The sequence below is a fragment of the Anomaloglossus baeobatrachus genome, chromosome 4 (assembly GCF_048569485.1).
Source record: "Anomaloglossus baeobatrachus isolate aAnoBae1 chromosome 4, aAnoBae1.hap1, whole genome shotgun sequence".
Lineage (NCBI taxonomy): Eukaryota > Metazoa > Chordata > Amphibia > Anura > Aromobatidae > Anomaloglossus > Anomaloglossus baeobatrachus.
Window position 1 is genome coordinate 471,810,745 of NC_134356.1, and position 20,195 is coordinate 471,830,939.

Below are 20,195 nucleotides of genomic sequence, written 5' to 3' on the forward strand. Positions count from 1 at the left end.
GTCACACTCCCTGGACGCCGCACAGTAGCGCTTCCGTGTGACCTCCAGGTGCCCGTGCAGTCTGTGTCCCGCTCCGGCCTCGCGGCTGCCTGTCCTGCAGTGTGTCAGTGTCTGCCCGCAGTGTCAGCAGCTTGTCACCCTGCAGCGCAGGCAGACACTGACACACAGCAGTGCGTGCAGCCTCGGGGATGACGGGCGCTGCTGTCAGGAGGTGAGATGAGATAATTACCTGCTGTGACGATATCCTGCCTCCTGACGTCACCGCTGTCACTGCCATCTATGCCCACGGCCCGATACTGTCTTTAGCGGTGACGTCACGGGCTCTCGCGATACTGCTGACAACGCAGCGGGCATAGAAGTCAGTGACAGCGCTGATGGCAGGACTGCAGGAGATCATCACAGCAGGTAATGATCTCATCTAATCTCCTGATGGCAGCGCTCGGCATCCCCTGCAGTGACCTGGGCTGACCTATTGATGTTAGCTCAGGTCACTGCATTACTCTCCCAGCCAATGGGTAACATTCTGTTCTTCACTTACTGGGACAGTGACTATGGTATGGATCGTCGTGGGACACCCCTCCCCCCTTATTGGATTATGCCAGACCCGGATTTGATTGTTCTTGTCAATAAATTGGTGAAAGAGGGAATGTGGGGAGAGTTTTTTCAAATAAAATTTTTTTTTTTTGTTGTCTATTTTTTATTTCTTACTGACTGGGTTGGTGATGTCAGGTATCTGATAGACGCGTGACATCACTAACCCAAGGGCTTGATGCCAGGTGACATTACACATCTGGCATCAACCCCATATATTACCTTGTTTGCCACCGCACCAGGGCAACGGGATGAGTTAGGGCGAAGCGCCAGGATTGGCACGTCTAATGGATGCACCACTTCTGGGGCGGCTGCGGCCTGTTATTTTTAGGTTGGGGAGTGTCCAATAACAGTGGACCTCCCTAGTCTGAGAATATCAGACCCCAGCTGTCCGATTTTACCTTGGCTGGTGATCCAATATGGGAGGGACCCCACGTTTTTTGTTTTAAATTATTTAATGTAAAATAACAGGGTGGGGTGCCCTCTGTTTAGGATTACCAGCCAAGGTGAAGCTGCCAGCTGTGGTCTGCAGGCTGCAGCCGTCTGCTTTACCCTAGCTGGCTACAAAAGATGGGGGGATCTCACGTCATTTTTTTTTTTACTTATTTATTTTTTGGCTAAATACAAGGCTAGGCACCCTTTAGTGCCACATGAAAGTCACTAAAGGGTGCCAGCTTAGAATATGCAGGGAGGTGGGACATTATATAGGTCTTTCTCGTCTATCTATTTATCTATCTATCTATTCATCTATCCATCTTTCCCTCTATCCATTATGTGTCTATCTATCTATTATCTATATTATTTATTGCAGTTCAGCATAAAAAAACCGCAGGGACCAACCTGCGGAAAAACCACGGCAAAATCGCGGCAAAAACGCATGCGTTTTTCCCGCGGATTTGGTGCGGTTTTTTACCGCAGGTGCGGTAATCTTCAACTCCCAGACGTTTCTCAAGAAATTTTCTTGAGAAAAATCACTTTTCTAGTGCGCACATAGCCTTAATGTTGTCTGTGGACATAAATCAGCTGACGGGAGCCCCGAAAAGACAAGAGTTACAAACTCCCTGTGAGAACTCAATTGCAAAAAAATGATTTTTAGCCCCAATTATATGCATCCAAATAAGAAAAAAACAAACAAGCATGGCCCCAAATGGTGGACAACCCCTTTAATAATTGAACCCTAATGTGTATGTTTTGTAGAATTGTACAGTAATGTTCTGAAGACATCATGGTCTCAGTCTCATTTTTTGCAGTCATTATACAAACTAGGATTACGGAGTATTAGTGATGAACTCTGCAGACTATAATGCATGGAAACTTTTATATGAATAATGGGTAATTCTGTTTGCATTGCTAGTAGCTATTCTTCTTAAAATGTAAAAAATGTAGGACCAAACCAGTCCATACATGAAAAATGTTATATTATTTTCTTGTTTAACAGGATACAGAAAATCTCAAACCTCGAAAATCTTAAAAGCCTTGATGTTTTAGATCTACATGGCAATCAGGTAATTGTCCCAAATATTTATATACTGAATCTATGGAAATAAGATGTCTGAGTACATCACAAAAGTGAGTGCACCTCTCACATTTTTGTAAATATTTTATTATATATTTTCATGGGAGAACAATGAAGATTTGATACTTTGATACAATGTAAAGCAGTCAGTGTGCAGCTTGTGTAACTAAATTTGGTGTGTCCTCTAAATAACTGAACACGCAGACATTAATCTCTAAATTGCTGCCAACAAAAGTGAATAAATCCCTAAGTGTAAATGGTCAAAGTTGGCCCAAAGTGTCAATATTTTGTGTAGCCTCCATTATTTTCAAGCACTGAATTAATTCTTTTGGGCTTGGAGTTTACTAGAGCTTCACAGGAGACACTGGAATCCTCTTCCCCTCCTCTAGGACAACCTCACGGAACTTGTGGATGTTTGAGACCTTGAGGTTGCCCTACATATTTCTCCAGACCTAAACTCTATTGAGCATGCTTGGCCAGTCCAGCACATTTATCCTCAGTTTCTTTAGCAAGGCAGTGGTCGTCTTGGTGGTGTGCATGGGGTAGTTATCTTGTTGAAATATTGCCCTGCTGCCCATTTTTGAAAGGGAAGGGGTCATGCTCTGCTTCACTGTTACTGTACATGTTGGCATTCATGGTTCCCTCAATGAACTGTAGATCCCCACAGCCAGTAGCACTCATGCAGCCCAAAGCTATGACACCCCCCCACTCCACCATGCTTTACTTTAGGTAAGACATACTTGTCTTTGTACTCCTCACCTGGTTGCCACCACACACGCTTGACACCATACAAACCAGATAAGTTTATCTTGGTGTCATCAGACCATAGGACATGGTTCCAGTAATCCATGTTCTTAGTCTGCTTGTCTTCAGTAAACTGTTTCAGGACTTTCTTGTACATCATCTTTAGAAGAGGCTTTCTCTGGGATGACAGACATGCAGAGCAATTTGATGCAGTGTGAGATGTATGAGCACTCACAGACTGTTTCCCCACAGCTTATCCTCTGCAGCAATGCTGGCAGTATTCTTACGTCTATTTTGAAAAGACAACATTGGATATGCCGCTGAATATGTACACTCAACTTCTTCGGTCAACCATGGCAAGGATTGTTCTGAGTAAACCTTGTCTTGTTAAACCGCTGTATGGTCTTGGCCACTGTGTTACAGCTCAGTTTCAGGATGTTGGCAATCTTGTTATAGTCTAGGGCCATCTCTATGTAGAACAACAATTCTTTTGTTCAGATCCTCAGATAATTTTTTGCCATGTGGTGCTGTGTTGAACTTCCAGTGACCAGTATCAGAGTGAACTTCCAGTGACCAGTATCAGAGTGAACTTCCAGTGACCAGTATGAGAATGTGTGAGCGATAACACTAACACTAAATTTCACACATCTGCTCTCCAACCACATTAGAGACCTAGTAACACTAAGGAATCACGGCATAACAGGGAAGGAAAATGGCTAATTAGGCACAATTTGTCCATTTTCACTTAGGGGTGGGCTCACGTTTGTTTCTTGTGGTTTAGACATGAATGGCTGTGTGTTAAGTTATTTAGAGGGAACACCAAATTTACACTATTATACAAGTTACACACTTACTTTATTGTATCAGAATCAGATCTTTACTGCTGTCCCATGAAAAGATAATAAAATATTTACAAAAATGTGCGGGGTGTACTCGCTTTTGTGACATACTGTACTTAATATGCATAGACCTTGTGGTACAGGAGCATAGGAGATTATCAATAGGAGAATATCCATCACTAGTATTAAACCTTGGTTTGCACATATTTAAAGGGAATCTATTAGCCAGATTTCACCATCCCCCCCAAAATTATGTGCGTATAGCTCTTTCAAAGAGAAGTCTTGTAACACCTTTACATGGCCAGTCCATTCCTGAATTACTGAGAAATCAACATTTGAATTTTTATGTAAATTAGGACTAAGAGCGATGTGTAAATCTGATGTCTCTGTCACTCTAGCTCTATTACCTGCCCAGCGTCCCCTCTTCTTGCTTGACAGACAGCTTCCTTGCCTAAAGTCACATAACAAAGAGGCTGTCAGTCAAGTAGGAGGAGGCGATGCTTGGCGCAGAATAGAGCCGGAGGGGCGGATCTTCAGATCTACCTTAACCATTTGCATATCACTTCAGTAATAGTGGAACAGATTGTCCTTGTAAATATTTTCCTGGACTTGTCGTTGAAAGAGCTACATGTACATAGAAATGGTGTGGGAGATTAAATCTTACTGACAGATTCCCTTTAATTCAATAATGACCTCCAATACGCCTTTTAACGGTGGCCGTTTAGGGAACTTAATCCTCATAGCTGCTTTTTCATGGCGATGCGAATTAATGGAATAGCGAGTGAAAATCGCACAGGTGACTGCTGTGTATGACAGCTGACACCTCTGAGGGGATCAGGGCCATGTAATACTTTTAAATGCTGTTGTCAATCGCGACAAAGGTGATTAAAGGGAGTTTTTAAAAGGACACCCTTTGACAACTTAAGCCCCATGCGATAGTAGGTGCCAATGGGTGCCATGGAACACCAAAGTCATATGATGAACCCTGGGTACAGTGGCCTGTTAGATGGTACTATAGAAAGTGGTATTTCAGCCAGGTAAACTGCCTAACTTTATCATGTGAGTGCCATGGCAGTTGGAAGAATACAAAATTAAGTCATCCGTCCAATCAAAAACAAAAGGAGATCGACGTCCAGGAAAAATATCGGAGTCAACATGTTGGCTCATCTCAAGGTCTATCAGTTCTTGCTCGACAAACACGGCAGTGGAGGGTGGCTCAAAGACTTCATAATAGTAAGATCACAGTTGTCCATGCAAGCACCGTGCGATGCACGTTACACATGTCTAGAATGGTGGCATGGAAAAAAGGTGAAGAAGCCTCGACTCCAAGATCATAAGAAACATCAGCTGGAATTTAAAAAAAAAAGTGAACATTAAAACTTTGGAAACGTGTGATTTGGAACAAAGAGACGAAAGTTAATAGCTCTGATGAGTGCAAATGGTTCTGGAAAAAACAAGGAAAAAAAAATAGGGGCCAACAGCTTGAGAGACTGAGGGAACTGTCACGTTCGGTGGAGGAAGCCTGATCCGTGTCATGTCCAGGTATTAGACAGGGAGGGAGTGGGTCCACTGGTCCAAGGTACCGTTCACTGACCTGGAGGAGCAGACCTCCGGTGGTTGAGGCAGGTACACACACTGGTAAGTACAACCGGAGAAGAAGGGAGATAAGGCGACACTTGAGTTTAGAAAAGTACATTTTATTGAATAAAATCAAGTATTAATATTGTACTACAAAAACAAGTCATGGAATACGTCTAACAGTTATGTGAGAATACAAGGATGGTCATGTGGGAGCGATCACCTGTCTCACAAAGCCAGCCAATGGTTGTAAAGGGGTAAAAGTTTAATATGCCACCATATTCATAAAAGATGTAGTAGTAAAAAATTGCAGTGGAGTGACAACCCACATAGAAGGTGGGGGGGGGAGAGGAAGTAGCAGTATTATAGTTTCTGCATGCAAGCAGAGTACAACAATATAATACACCCCAGGGATTCACTACAGCAGCAACAAGTGGGGGATTGACCCAGACACTGCGCAGAGGATCAAAGTTTCCAGTTGTTCCCAGCATAAGTATGCATGTTCGTTATCCAAGCCTGGGGAGCTGCACAAGCAGAGTGAATCAACATATGATGGAGACAGGATCGAATTACAATACCTGGTGGCGTGTATACAGGGCTGGCTTTGGAGGCAAGGAGAGCCTCCTTGACAGCTGTTTCGCAGTGTGCTTTTTCAAAAAGAGGCGTTTAGTTAGTGTGCATGCTGAAACTTTATTGGGGACGTGCAGATTGTGAACAATCAATCCTAATTGCGGTGAGTAAGGCGCGCATGTGCCAATGGCAGAGTACGGAGGGCAGGAGGGAACAAGAAACCCCGCTGTGTGCGGCGCACGCGCGGGACCATGGGACGCGTCACCATGGTACCCGCGCACGCGCACCAGACGGGCTCGCTCCCAGCTGCCGCCCGCAGTCGGCACGCCGGAGGACGCGCGCAACCACAAGAAGGTGAGTAATGAATTATACAGAAGCGGTTGCAAAGATGATTATATCACATAAAAAATATTGCACAGTGAAAGATCCAATAGGAATCCATGGGTTTCACAATTCACAATAAGTCGATTTGTAGGAGATATTGCTGTCCCACTGGGATATAGAAAAACCTGAAAAGTATGAAAAATACAAAAAGACAAAAGTGTATGGAGCATACACGGTTAAAATAAAAAGCCCCACAAGGCCACTAATTTAACAGAATTATATATCCTGTAGCAATATCCATGCCACAAGGAGACCCAAGAGAATACAGGGAGATGACAAGAGGAGAAAAACAAGGATGCAAAACTTCCAGAGAAGTTAAACAAACTTCAATTATAATGCCTGACCAAGGAGAGAACAGTTTTTTTATATTATATATTATTATTATTGTTGTTACTATGTCAGAACTGCCCATTATAAGAATGGTGCGAAGCTAACTACTTCATTCAGTCCAAAAGGCACGAGGGTGTTCAGGGAGACAATCCACTTGGACTCCCGCTGTGCGAGAGTCTTCCGTAGATTGCCACCCCGGACACCCCCGTGAATAACGTCAATACCCCTAATCTGGAGTGATTTAGGGCTACAATTATGGACAGCCCTGAAATGGCGGGGCAGTGTTTTCAAAACGGTAATATCCTCCACTGAGGCAGCCGCAAGAATATCTCACGTGCTCCCTGACCCTAACGCGGAGCTCACGTGACGTGAGCCCCACATAGATCAGGGAGCACGAACATGTAGCGTAATAGACCACATGTGTGGTTCTCGTTCGACTTCACTCTTTTCGGAGTCATTCCTGGATGAAGCGCCATCGGGCTCATCAGACAGGACACGTAGTTTCGTGAATCCTACTGGTGTCACAACTCGTAGCCGTCAAGACATCTGACGCCACTTCCAAGCAACCTGGGGGAGCTAACACCAAAGGCAAACTGCAGGTAATCAATTTATCTATGCGTGTCCTGTCTTTTGATGAGCTTGACGTGCTCTCCAGGGGTCTTAATTTTTGTCCAACCAATTCCTTCAACCTTTTTACAGCTTTAAAGGACATGAACTTATTTGCCCGAAAATTGCTCCTAAAAAAGTTATATTCTCGGAGGCAACAACTGAGTGACTTGGATGAGACCGAGAGGGGTGCCCTTCAGGATTTACAAGATCTGCTGGAGGAACAAAATTCCACTCCAGGTAGGTCACCCGATTTTTTACGGCCTAGATCCACACGTTTTCCCCCCTTGTCTCTCTGCCCTGACATCGATATTTTTCTCAGATTGGTGACCGACGACCTTAAAGTATCAACTAGGCGTAAATTTGATAGGTTAAATTTTCGCCAGAGGTCGGCAGTCACCTTATTACAGAGCTACGATGATGTTGTGATCAAGGCAGCAGACAAGGGGGGAAACAGTGGTCTGGCCCGTGGATAAATATGAAAAAGAGGCACCGAGGCAACTCAGGGATAAGACAACTTACTCACGCCTTACCTACAATCCCACGACTTCCTTTTCCCTTGAGTTGAAGAAAATTTTGACTCAGGCTCACCAGCAGGGCATCATTGATGAGAAGATGCTCCAGGGGTTGCTCACCAGCTGTCCACGTGTCCCTACGTTCTACTTGTTACCCAAAATCCATAAAGATGCCCTCAACCCCCCGGGACGTCCAATTGTGTCCGGCATAGGAGTGTTATGTGAACCAATTTGCAGATTTATTGATTTTTATTTAAAACCCTTAGTTGAAAACTTACCCTCCTATGTCAAGGACACCACGGACGTCCTGAAGCGTCTTGATGGCATCTTTATGGATTCGGATATGCTCATGGTTTGTGCCGACGTGGAGTCTCTCTACACCTGAATCGAACACACTGACGGTCTGGAGGCAGTCCGCTTCTACCTCTCAACCTCCGGTCTCGATGGCGTCATGGTCACACTGGTGATGGAGCTGCTCGATTTTGCCCTGTCACATAATTTTTTTGTTTTTAAGGATTTATTTTATTTAGAGCGGCGCGGCACTGCAATGGGTGCTTCCTGCGCGCCCGCCTATGCCAACCTCTGCCTGGGTTACTGGGAGAGATTGGTATTTGGGGACGGTGGTGCTGTGGGGAGCTCCCATGTGCAGTGCTGGCTCCGCGTCATTGATGATGTTTTTGTTATTTGGCAGGGCACAGTCGGGCAGCTCGATCAATTCATGGCTGATCTTAACTCGAATTCTCTTAATATTAAATTGACTTACAGATCTAGTAAAACTCAGCTGGATTTTCTTGATGTTAATATTTATGTGGATGCGTTGGGGGGCATTCAGACTGACGTCTTCCGCAAGGACACGTCGGTCAATGCCCTCCTTCACGCATCCTCGGGTCACACCATGTCAACCATATGCGCCATCCCGACCGGACAGTTTTTGAGGATGAAGTGGATCTGCTCCACCTCTTCCACCTTTGAAACCCAGTCGTCCGATCTCCGATGCAGGTTTAGAGAGAGGGGGTACAGCAAAATAGATGCATTAAGAGAGGTTATCTACGTGCTAAGAGTACTCCCAGGGAACATCTTCTCCAATATAAACATCGTCGGCCAACCATGGACAATGAGATCCGTTTTATTGGGACTTTCAATCATGAATGGGACACGATGAGGGGAATCCTTGAGAAGCACTGGTCAGTACTTTCTACTGAACCCATCCTGGCCGAGGTGCTTCCTAGGAGACCCCTCATGACAGCTAGGCGGGCAAAAAACCTGGGGGATCTTCTCGTCAGGAGCCACTACGTCCCTCCTAGACAGAATTTCTTTGGATCCAGGGGCCCTCTCCGGGGCTGTTTCCCATGTGGCCATTGTGCCGCATGTAGTAACATCATGAGGGTACCATCCTTCACCTCTTCTGATGGTAAAAAAGTATTTTCCATTAATGAGTACATCACCTGCAGAACCACACATGTGGTCTATTACACTACATGTTCGTGCTCCCTGATCTATGTGGGGCTCACGTCACGTGAGCTCCGCGTTAGGGTCAGGGAGCACGTGAGAGATATTCTTGCGGCTGCCTCAGTGGAGGATATTACCCTTTTGAAAACACTGCCCCACCATTTCAGGGCTGTCCATAATTGTAGCCCTAAATCACTCCAGATTAGGGGTATTGACGTTATTCACAGGGGTGTCCGGGGTGGCAATCTACGGAAGACTCTCGCACAGCGGGAATCCAAGTGGATTGTCTCCCTGAACACCCTGGTGCCTTTTGGACTGAATGAAGTAGTTAGCTTCGCACCATTCTTATAATGGGCAGTTCTGACATAGTAACAACAATAATAATAATATATAATATAAAAAAACTGTTCTCTCCTTGGTCAGGCATTATAATTGAAGTTTGTTTAACTTCTCTGGAAGTTTTGCATCCTTGTTTTTCTCCTCTTGTCATCTCCCTGTATTCTCTTGGGTCTCCTTGTGGCATGGATATTGCTACAGGATATATAATTCTGTTAAATTAGTGGCCTTCTGGGGCTTTTTATTTTAACCGTGTATGCTCCATACACTTTTGTCTGTTTGTATTTTTCATACTTTTCAGGTTTTTCTATATCCTAGTGGGACAGCAATATCTCCTACAATCGACTTATTGTGAAACCCATGGATTCCTATTGGATCTTTCACTGTGCAATATTTTTTATGTGATATAATCATCTTTGCAACCGCTTCTGTATAATTCATTACTCACCTTCTTGTGGTTGCGCGCGTCCTCCGGCGTGCCGACTGCGGGCGGCAGCTGGGAGCGAGCCCCTCTGGTGCGTGTGCGCGGGTACCATGGTGACGCGTTCTGTGGTCCCGCGCGTGCGCCGCACACAGCGGGGTTTCTTGTTCCCTCCTGCCCTCCGTACTCTGCCATTGGCGCATGCGCGCCTTACCGCAATTAGGATTGATTGTTCACAATCTGCATGTCCCCAATAAAGTTTCAGCATGCACACACTAACTAAACACCTCTTTTTTAAAAAGCACACTGCGAAACAGCTGTCAAGGAGGCTCTCCTTGCCTCCAAAGCCAGCCCTGTATACACGCCACCAGGTATTGTAATTCGATCCTGTCTCCATCATATGTTGATTCACTCTGCTTGTGCAGCTCCCCAGGTTTGGATAACGAACATGCATACTTATGCTGGGAATCACTGGAAACTTTGATCCTTGCGTGTGGATCTGCGCAGTGTCTGGGTCAATCCCCCACTTGTTGCTGCTGTAGTGAATCCCTGGGGTGTATTATATTGTTGTACTCTGCTTGCATGCAGAAACTATAATACTGCTACTTCCTCTCCCCCCCCACCTTCTATGTGGGTTGTCACTCCACTGCAATTTTTTACTACTACATCTTTTATGAATATGGTGGCATATTAAACTTTTACCCCTTTACAACCATTGGCTGGCTTTGTGAGACAAGTGATCGCTCCCACATGACCATCCTTGTATTCTCACATAACTGTTAGACGTATTCCATGACTTGTTTTTGTAGTACAATATTAATACTTGATTTTATTCAATAAAATGTACTTTTCTAAACTCAAGTGTCGCCTTATCTCCCTTCTCTGGTTGTACATGCTTCATGGAGTAGACTCTTACCCTAGGGGGCACCACTGAGTGGCTCCCCTAGGTGTGATATATACATTATGGCTAATTTTTTGTAACACACTAGTAAGTGTCTGGCCAGATGCAGTCTCTGGGGATTCCAATACCTCGGCAGCTGGCACCTACAGACGTAGACCAGGAACCGGAGCGGAGGAGACTGAAGCTAGTAAGGTCTGGAGCAGGCTGGTACTGGAGGTCTCAGGCTGCTGGTGGGAGCTTGCAGGGTCTGGAAAACACAGGATAGTCACAGGCGTGTATACGGGCATTACTAGGAGGAATAAAGACCATCACAAATGAATACAGTATGCAGGTTAGACAACAGACACTTGAAAACTAGTACATGCAGACAGGGACACGTTTAACAGGCACCTCCCAATCGTAGGATAATGTCTTTAATGCCCAGTACCTGTAAAGGCCATAGGAAGAACTTCCGGGTCAGGTGGCGCTGGCCCTTACAGAACAGAAAAGGGAGCGTGGCCGCGCCCTACTGCGCATGCGCAGACCTCAAGAGCCAGGCAGCACGGAAGAGGAAGCGGCAGGAGCAGACCGTTGGCACTTCTGAGAGAATGCCGACGGACATGACCTGGGGGCCATAAGGCAGGACTGGAGGGATGATGGGTACCAGACCGGTGAGCGGGGAATGGCGTCTGTGCTCCCGGCCAGGGAGCGCAAAAGGCATTGGATACCTGACCAGGATCGATGGTGGTCTCAATGCTGAACTAAATGGCAATATCTTACAAGACAAGTTACTTCGTACACTTGCGTACTATGGATATGAAAAGGACGAAATATTGTTCCAGCAGGGCAACAACCCGAGCCATACGTCGAGATTTGTGAAGGAATGGCTTAATTCCAATGAAGTACAGATGCAGGATTGGCCCTCCCCAATCCCCAGACCTCAACCTAATCGAACACTTAGGCGTAGAGTTAAAGTAAAAGCTGTATTGAATCAACCAGTAGGTACCAACATTGAAAATATGAAGAAGAGACCTGGGATCAGATTTTGGTCGAGACATGCTTGAATCTGATTCAGAGCATTTCCAGAAGGAATCAGGGAGTGTTGAAAACCAAAGGTGGACTGACAAAATGCTAACAAAATAATAAAAAATTTGATTTTTAGGAGCAAAACAGGAACAATATAGTGATGACAAGAATCTGCATAATTAATCATATAATAATTCGTTGCTAGCCAGATTTATGTATGAGATAGCCAAATGATTGTCTATAACAGGGGCGGGGAAACTCCGTCTCGCAGGCATTTTACGGCCATCCATTACTTTTTATGCTGCACCTGGGCACATTTCCGGGGACTGCAGTGCTCGGCCAGTAACCACGGTCTTGTCGGCTGCTGGCCCAATCTATCATGTGATGCGAGAATGCACACAGCATACTATCAGATCCTCAGCATGCAGGCCTGTGTCAGCATCCAGAGAACATACTTTGTGGGCGGGGTAAGCACTAGGTATGCTGCCGTCCCACAGAAGAGCAGCAACAGGTTTACCGGCCTCCCTGTACATGCCTCGCAGTGCTGTCCGACCTCCACTCAGTGCTGTGAGCCCTCCCCCCTCCTGTGATGTATATTTGAGCCCTCCACTCAGTGCTGTGAGCTCTCCAACCAGTACTGTGAGCCCTTTCCCCTCCTCCTGTGATGTATATGTGAGCCCTCCACCCAGTGCTGGGAGCCCTCCAACCAGTGCTGGGAGCCCCCCCCACCCTCCTGTGATGTATATGTAAGCCCTCCCCCCCCTCCTGTGATGTATATGTAAGCCCCCCCCTCCTGTTATGTATATGTAAGCCCTCCCCCCCTCCTGTCATGTATATGTAAGCCCTCCCCCCCTCCTGTGATTTATAGATGTATATGTAAGCCCTCCCCCCTCTTGTGATGTATAGATGTATATGTAAACCCTCCCCCCTCCTGTGATGTATAGATGTATATGTGAGTCCTCCCACCCCCTCCTGTGATGTATAGATGTATATGTGAGCCCTCCAACCTACCTGTGATGTATATGTGAGCCCCCCAGCCTCTCCTGTGATGTATATGCCCCAGTGTCTCCAGTCCGAGACAAATCTGGAAATGCAGTTGAGAAACAACATGATCAGTATCACCGAACATCACAGCTGTACCAAAGAGAAGCAGCTCCAACCACCACAGTAGGGGTGAGTTAATTGTTAAATCAAACATTAGGGTACTTTTCATGCTGATAATTTTTGCGGACCCCAAAGGCTGGTAGAAATTTACGAATTGCCCCCAGCAGAAAAAAGGTTTCCCACCCCTGGTCTATAAAATGAAAGTAGTCTCACTTTCAAAGCTGTAATGAGTGGTGAGAGACTGAGCCTGAAATTCAATAGTTCAAAACAGTTTTGCTTTAGCTTGTGAGTGCATTTCTCGTTAAGTTGCACTGATTTGTGTACTGTTGTTTCCTTGCAGATATCTAATATTGAGAATATTGGTCACCTCGGAGAATTAAGAGTGTTGAACCTTGCTCGAAATCGGATAAGCCAAGTGGAAAACCTAAAGGGTCTAGACTCTCTAACGGAGCTGAACCTGAGACATAACAACATCAGTGCAGTGGTGAGAAGTATATGTAGTAATATATTGTACATGGCACTGCCTGTGTTACCCAGTACAGGTGATCACTCATGCCAGTGGTCAGATTTTATAGTGTTTCAGGGAATTAGGGACCGACCTATTTCACGATCTTATGTGACATGCAGACAATTGCAGTATCCAGATCAGTTGACTTGTTTTTTTTATCACTAGACAGTACCTCTCTGCCTCAGAGTCTCTTGCATGGTTTTTGTTACAGTATGTTTTTGATGCCTATTGCACTGATATGATTCCGAGGTGGGATTCATATTTTTACCAGATTCCCTGTTTGCATGTGTGCAAACTTTTTCTCTTTATGTAAACCTCACCCATGTTCACGCACTTTCTTTAACCATAAAACAAAAGTAACAGTGACAATTTAATGCAGTAGATACCTGTAGTCCTATGTAACACCACAGATTGCACAGTGATTGCACTCTGAATATCGGTGTAGCAAGGCAGCATGGTCAGGACTTGGTGGCAGCAGCACCAGTGTGCGACTGCAGTGTGATGCTTGCCGGGAACATCCAAATCAGAGTCTGAGCTTTTCCTCACATTGGCAAACTGGCAATAATTCTACAACCTTTTCAGCCGAAACAAGAAAAACCACTTAAATAGAACAGGAAATGAAAACATCTGAGCAAGTTTCATAAGTGCTGAAGCTTCTCAAAAAGTTAAGGATTAGAAAAACATGGCAGCTCTTTTCCATGAACATCACCACATTGTCTGCAGGTCCAATTAGCCACTGTGCCTTGTTTATTTGTATGGAGCTGGGAAGAACACAGCCATGTCATTCCTACCCCAGACAAGCTATCTTGGTTTAGGTTTTGTGTATGTTGAACTAACAGGACTTGTGGATTTTTGGTACTAAATTAACATTTCATTCCTGGAGTGATCACATTCTTCACAATGTTCTAACACTAACCTATATCTAATCTCCGTGTACAACATGAGGGCGAGATTGATATAAAATCAGCACCAGTTAGGTATAGGTATGACATTGTCACACTAAGTACAGGAAAGTACCAAGCAAAAAGGAAGGGAAGGGAAGCCCTGTGTCTAGGAAGTGGGAGATGGTGACCCCTGACCAAATCTACCGCTAGTCCCTGGGGTCCTTCACCACCCTAGAAAGGTTCCGCACCTGTGTGCCGAGCCATATACCTGACCCTAGGTATTCCTAGTGCAGGACCCTAAAAAGGGAACGGTTGGGATGAGCTCTTCGTCAACCCCACTAAACACTATAGAAGACACAAGAAGGACACGTGTGTGTGTGTGTGTGTGTGTGTGTGTGTGTGTGTGTGTGTGTGTGGGGTGGGGGGGGGGAGTGCATGAACTACTTATTCACAAATGACTCAGGTAGAAGTTCAGCAAAGTTACAGTAATGATACCACAGATGAGTACAAGCCACCTGCTTGCATCCATAGCTTCAGTGAGCTGAATAATATCACCAGCACAAGTTCTGGGAAGATGGGCTTATGTAAGCACAAGGGGAATACTTAATTAGCAGCTGGACAGAAGGAGCGTTCCCCTGGGTCCTAAAGGGGAATAGATGAAAATCCAGAAGGAAAGCTACCTAGTACATTGAATACTAACAGCAGGAACAGTAGAAAATGAGGGAGCATTTTGAGCAGCCAAATATTGTGACCTTCTACTGCCAGAAACCACATGACTTTGTCACCCGTGACAGATATACCTACAGCAAATCTTTATTTACCTTGTAAATAGGGATCCTTAATACACATTGCCTGGCAACATCTAGGACCCTTAAATAATATATAGTCACATCACATGTACAGAGTGATTTCACTATTTATAGACTTCCCAAAGTTGAGCAGTGCCACATAATGAAAGTGTCAGGACTGATTAATGTAAACTCCAGTGTGTGACACATAGATGGCGGAGTATCTTGTATTGAGGTCAGTAGGAGGTTCTCTACATGGGATGGTAGAATGATCACTCTTCTCTCCAGCATCAACCCTTCATCTCTTCTGATTGACAATTCATTACAAATTACGGCATAGCATATCACTTATTTATTAAGGTAAAGCATTGAAACTGAAAAATAAAATCTCATTTAGAAACATTTTATAAAAATGTTGTCTCCTCCTTTTATTAAGCAATACTAATGCATTTTACTGCTGGATATGTCACTAGAAGCCACCGACAGTCTATCATCTATCTTGGGACAAAAAACAAGTAGCTTTGATTCTTTCCGTCCTGAATAGAGTTGAGCGGATCCGGATCGGGTTGCCGCCAAAGTCCGGATCCGCCGCCATACAAATCAATGGGGAACGAGAGAGAGAGAGAGACTGTCCGTATAATAAGCACCATGTAGGTTCATGATTGGCGTCCATTTTAATTCTTGACATAAATGTTAATTTAAAGCTGATATTTAGTTGCCCAGTGTGCTATTTTTGTACACCATGTACAGAATTATTAGTCAAGTTGTATTTTTGAGGATTTTTTTTATTATTGATGAACATCTATGTTCTCAATCACCCAAAAGACTCATATCAAAGCTTAATATTTTTGGAAGTTGGAGTGTTTTTTTTTTTTTTAGATTTGGCTATCTTAGGAGGATATCTGTTTGTGCAGGTAACTATTACTGTGCGGAATTATTAGGCAACTTAATAAAAAACAAATATATTCCCATCTCATTTGTTTAGTTTCACCAGGGAAATAATATAACTGCACAAAATTTAGAAATAAACATTTCTGACATGCAAAAACAAAACCCCCAAAAATTAGTGACCAATATAGCCACCTTTCTTTATGATGACACTCAGCAGCCTACCATCCATAGATTCTGTCAATTGCTTGATCTGTTTATCATCAACATTGCGTGCAGCAGCCACCACAGCCTCCCAGACACTGTTCGGAGAAGTGTACTGTTTTCCCTCCCTGTAGATCTCACATTTTACACTGATGGTGGTATGTTGGCCCATTCCTCCATGCAGATCTCCTTTAAAGCAGTGGTGTTTTGTGCCTGTCGCTGGGAAACACGGACTTTCAATTTCCTCTACAGGTTTTCTATGCGGTTGAGATCTGGAGACTGGCTAGGCCACTCCAGGACCCTTCATATGCTTCTTAAGAAGCCACTCCTTCATTACCCTGGCGGTGTACTTGGGATCATTATCATGCTGGAAGACGAAGGCACGTTTCATCTTCAATGTCCTTGCTGTTGGATGGAGGTTTGCACTCAAAATCTCACGATACATGGCCCCATTCATTCTTTCATGTACACGGATCAGTCGTCCAGGTTCCTTTGCAGAGAAGCAGCCCCAAAGCATGATGTTGCCACTCCCATGCTTCACTGTAGGTATGGTGTTCTTTGGATGCAACTCAGCATTCTGTCTCCTCCAAACATGACGACGAGTTGTGTGTTTCTACCAAACTGTTCTACTTTGGTTTCATCAAACCATATGACATTCTCCCAATACTCTTCTGGATAATCCAAAAGTTCTCTAGCAAACTTCAGACGGATCTGAGTCCTTGGCGGCGTAGTGTGTCACTGATGGTAGTTTTTATTAACGGTGGTCCCAGCTCTATGCAGGTCATTTACTAGGTCCTCTCTTGTGGTTCTGGGAATGTTGCTCACCGTTCTTGTGATCATTTTGACCCCATGGGGTGAGATCTTTCGTAGAGCCCCAAGATTGAGGGAGATAATGGTTTTGTATGTCTTCCATTTACTTATTGTTGTTCTCACACAAGCTTATTTCACCAAGTTTATTTCATCACACCGAGCTGCTTGCCTATTGCAGATTTAGTCTTCCCAGCCCGGTGCAGGGCTACAATTTTGTTTCTGGTGTCCTTCCAGCTCTCTTTGGTCTTTACCATAGTGGAGTTTGGAGTGTGACTGTTTGAGGTTGTAGACAAGTGCCTTTTATACTGATAACAAGTTCAAACAGGTGCCATTATTACAGGTAATGAGTGGAGGACAGAGGAGCCTCTTAAAGAAGAAGTTACAGGTCTGTGAGAGCCAGAAATCTTGCATGTTTTTAGGTGACTAAATACTTATTTTCCACCATAATTTGCAAATAAATGCGAGACCAGACCAGGTGATTTTCTGGATTTGTCTACTTATTTTGTCTCTCATAGTTGTGGTCTACCTATGATGTCAATTACAGGCCTCTCTCATCTTTTTAAGTCTGAGAACTTGCACAATTGGTGGCTGACTAAATACTTTTATTTTTTTTTTCTCCACTGTATATCTGATGTATAGTATGTGCCTATATACAGGATATCAAAATTAGAGAGCAATGTATGATCGCTAGCTTTTTTCTACATTGATCAACATTTTGAAGATTTTTTTTTTGTAAAGAGTACACCATACTGTACAGATTATCGAGGCTGAGCAGCCTCCTTGGGGGACTTGAAAGAGTTTGTTATATTGTAAAGCTGCAATATTCTCAAAATCACAGACTTGGAACGACCAACCTCTCTTGCTATGGCTGATAGTCACCCCTTTGGCCTTCATCTGGACAACCTGCTGCCAGAGGGTTTCAGTCACTTTGGAACGGCACACCATTTTTTCAAAGTTAGAGCAAACTAGAAAGTTAGGCTGCCAGTTACATAGGGTTTGTCAGATAATTAAGGATATTAGCACCAGGTGCCAGATTAACACCAATAACTTGCAGGTATCTGAAACTGTTCTCTAATTTTGATCAGTGTTCTTTTTCATGTTCCTCATTTACATTATGTGCTTTTGAAAAAAATATATACTTATAAAATAAACTTAAAATTCTAGTAGTTTACTCCTGTTAGGATATAATCACATAGGACTACACAATGAGCTTAACATTTAAGAAATTGTGTGGGCTCTAATTTTGATCTCCAGTGTATATGTGTGTATGTCCCTGTATATCCTCTATATATGTACAGTCAGGGCCAGAAATATTTGGACAGTGACACAAGTTTTGTTATTTTAGCTGTTTACAAAAACATGTTCAGAAATGCAATTATATATATAATATGGGCTGAAAGTGCACACTCCCAGCTGCAATATGAGAGTTTTCACATCCAAATCGGAGAAAGGGTTTAGGAATCATAGCTCTGTAATGCATAGCCTCCTCTTTTTCAAGGGACCAAAAGTAATTGGACAAGGGACTCTAAGGGCTGCAATTAACTCTGAAGGCGTCTCCCTCGTTAACCTGTAATCAATGAAGTAGTTAAAAGGTCTGGGGTTGATTACAGGTGTGTGGTTTTGCATTTGGAAGCTGTTGCTGTGACCAGACAACATGCGGTCTAAGGAACTCTCAATTGAGGTGAAGCAGAACATCCTGAGGCTGAAAAAAAAGAAAAAATCCATCAGAGAGATAGCAGACATGCTTGGAGTAGCAAAATCAACAGTCGGGTACATTCTGAGAAAAAAGGAATTGACTGGTGAGCTTGGGACCTCAAAAAGGCCTGGGCGTCCACGGATGCCAACAGTGGTGGATGATCGCCGCATACTTTTTTTTTGGTGAAGAAGAACCCGTTCACAACATCAACTGAAGTCCAGAACACTCTCAGTGAAGTAGGTGTATCTGTCTCTAAGTCAACAGTAAAGAGAAGACTCCATGAAAGTAAATACAAAGGGTTCACATCTAGATGCAAACCATTCATCAATTCCAAAAATAGACAGGCCAGAGTTAAATTTGCTGAAAAACACCTCATGAAGCCAGCTCAGTTCTGGAAAAGTATTCTATGGACAGATGAGACCAAGATCAACCTGTACCAGAATGATGGGAAGAAAAAAGTTTGGAGAAGAAAGGGAACGGCACATGATCCAAGGCACACCACATCCTCTGTAAAACATGGTGGAGGCAACTTGATGGCATGGGCATGCATGGCTTTCAATGGCACTGGGTCACTTGTGTTTATTGATGACATAACAGCAGACAAGAGTAGCCGGATGAATTCTGAAGTGTACCGGGATATACTTTCAGCCAAGATTCAGCCAAATGCCGCAAAGTTGATCGGACGGCGCTTCATAGTACAGATGGACAATGACCCCAAGCATACAGCCAAAGCTACCCAGGAGTTCATGAGTGCAAAAAAGTGGAACATTCTGCAATGGCCAAGTCAATCACCAGATCTTAACCCAATTGAGCATGCATTTCACTTGCTCAAATCCAGACTTAAGACGGAAAGACCCACAAACAAGCAAGACCTGAAGGCTGCGGCTGTAAAGGCCTGGCAAAGCATTAAGAAGGAGGAAACCCAGGTTTGGTGATGTCCATGGGTTCTAGACTTAAGGCAGTGATTGCCTCCAAAGGATTCGCAACAAAATATTGAAAATAAAAATATTTTGTTTGGGTTTGGTTTATTTGTCCAATTACTTTTGACCTCCTAAAATGTGGAGTGTTTGTAAAGAAATGTGTACAATTCCTACAATTTCTATCAGATATTTTTGTTCAAACCTTCACATTAAACGTTACAATCTGCACTTGAATTCTGTTGTAGAGATTTCATTTCAAATCCAATGTGGTGGCATGCAGAGCCCAACTCGCGAAAATTGTGTCACTGTCCAAATATTTCTGGACCTAACTGTATGTGCCTGTATATCTGATATGTGTGTGTATGTTCCTGTATATGTATTTATTTAGTATGTGCCTGTATATGTGTGTATATGGTATGTATATATGTACCTGTATATTTGGTATATGTGTATCTGACTGTGATAAACATTCTTAGCCGTGTAACTCGTTTATGGTGTAGTTTGTGCAGTAATAATTGTGCACGTTATGTCTGTTTTGGGCTTGTCTGATGTGTTCATTGTGTCTTCTGCACTTTGTAATGTGTGCCGTGTACTTGTCTGATGTATGC

At 44.0% G+C, this 20,195-nt stretch overlaps 1 protein-coding gene across 3 annotated transcripts in view; it reads left to right on the top strand.

Moving 5' to 3' along the window:
- The window catches only part of LRRC49 (leucine rich repeat containing 49), a 230,880-nt gene that overhangs the window by 54,305 nt on the left and 156,380 nt on the right, over positions 1-20,195 (top strand). For all 3 annotated transcript variants that reach the window (XM_075345709.1, XM_075345711.1, XM_075345710.1), the window contains 2 exons: positions 2,030-2,096; positions 13,230-13,373. In XM_075345709.1, the coding sequence (XP_075201824.1) occupies positions 2,030-2,096; positions 13,230-13,373 (211 nt within the window). The remainder of the gene's footprint in view (positions 1-2,029; positions 2,097-13,229; positions 13,374-20,195) is intronic.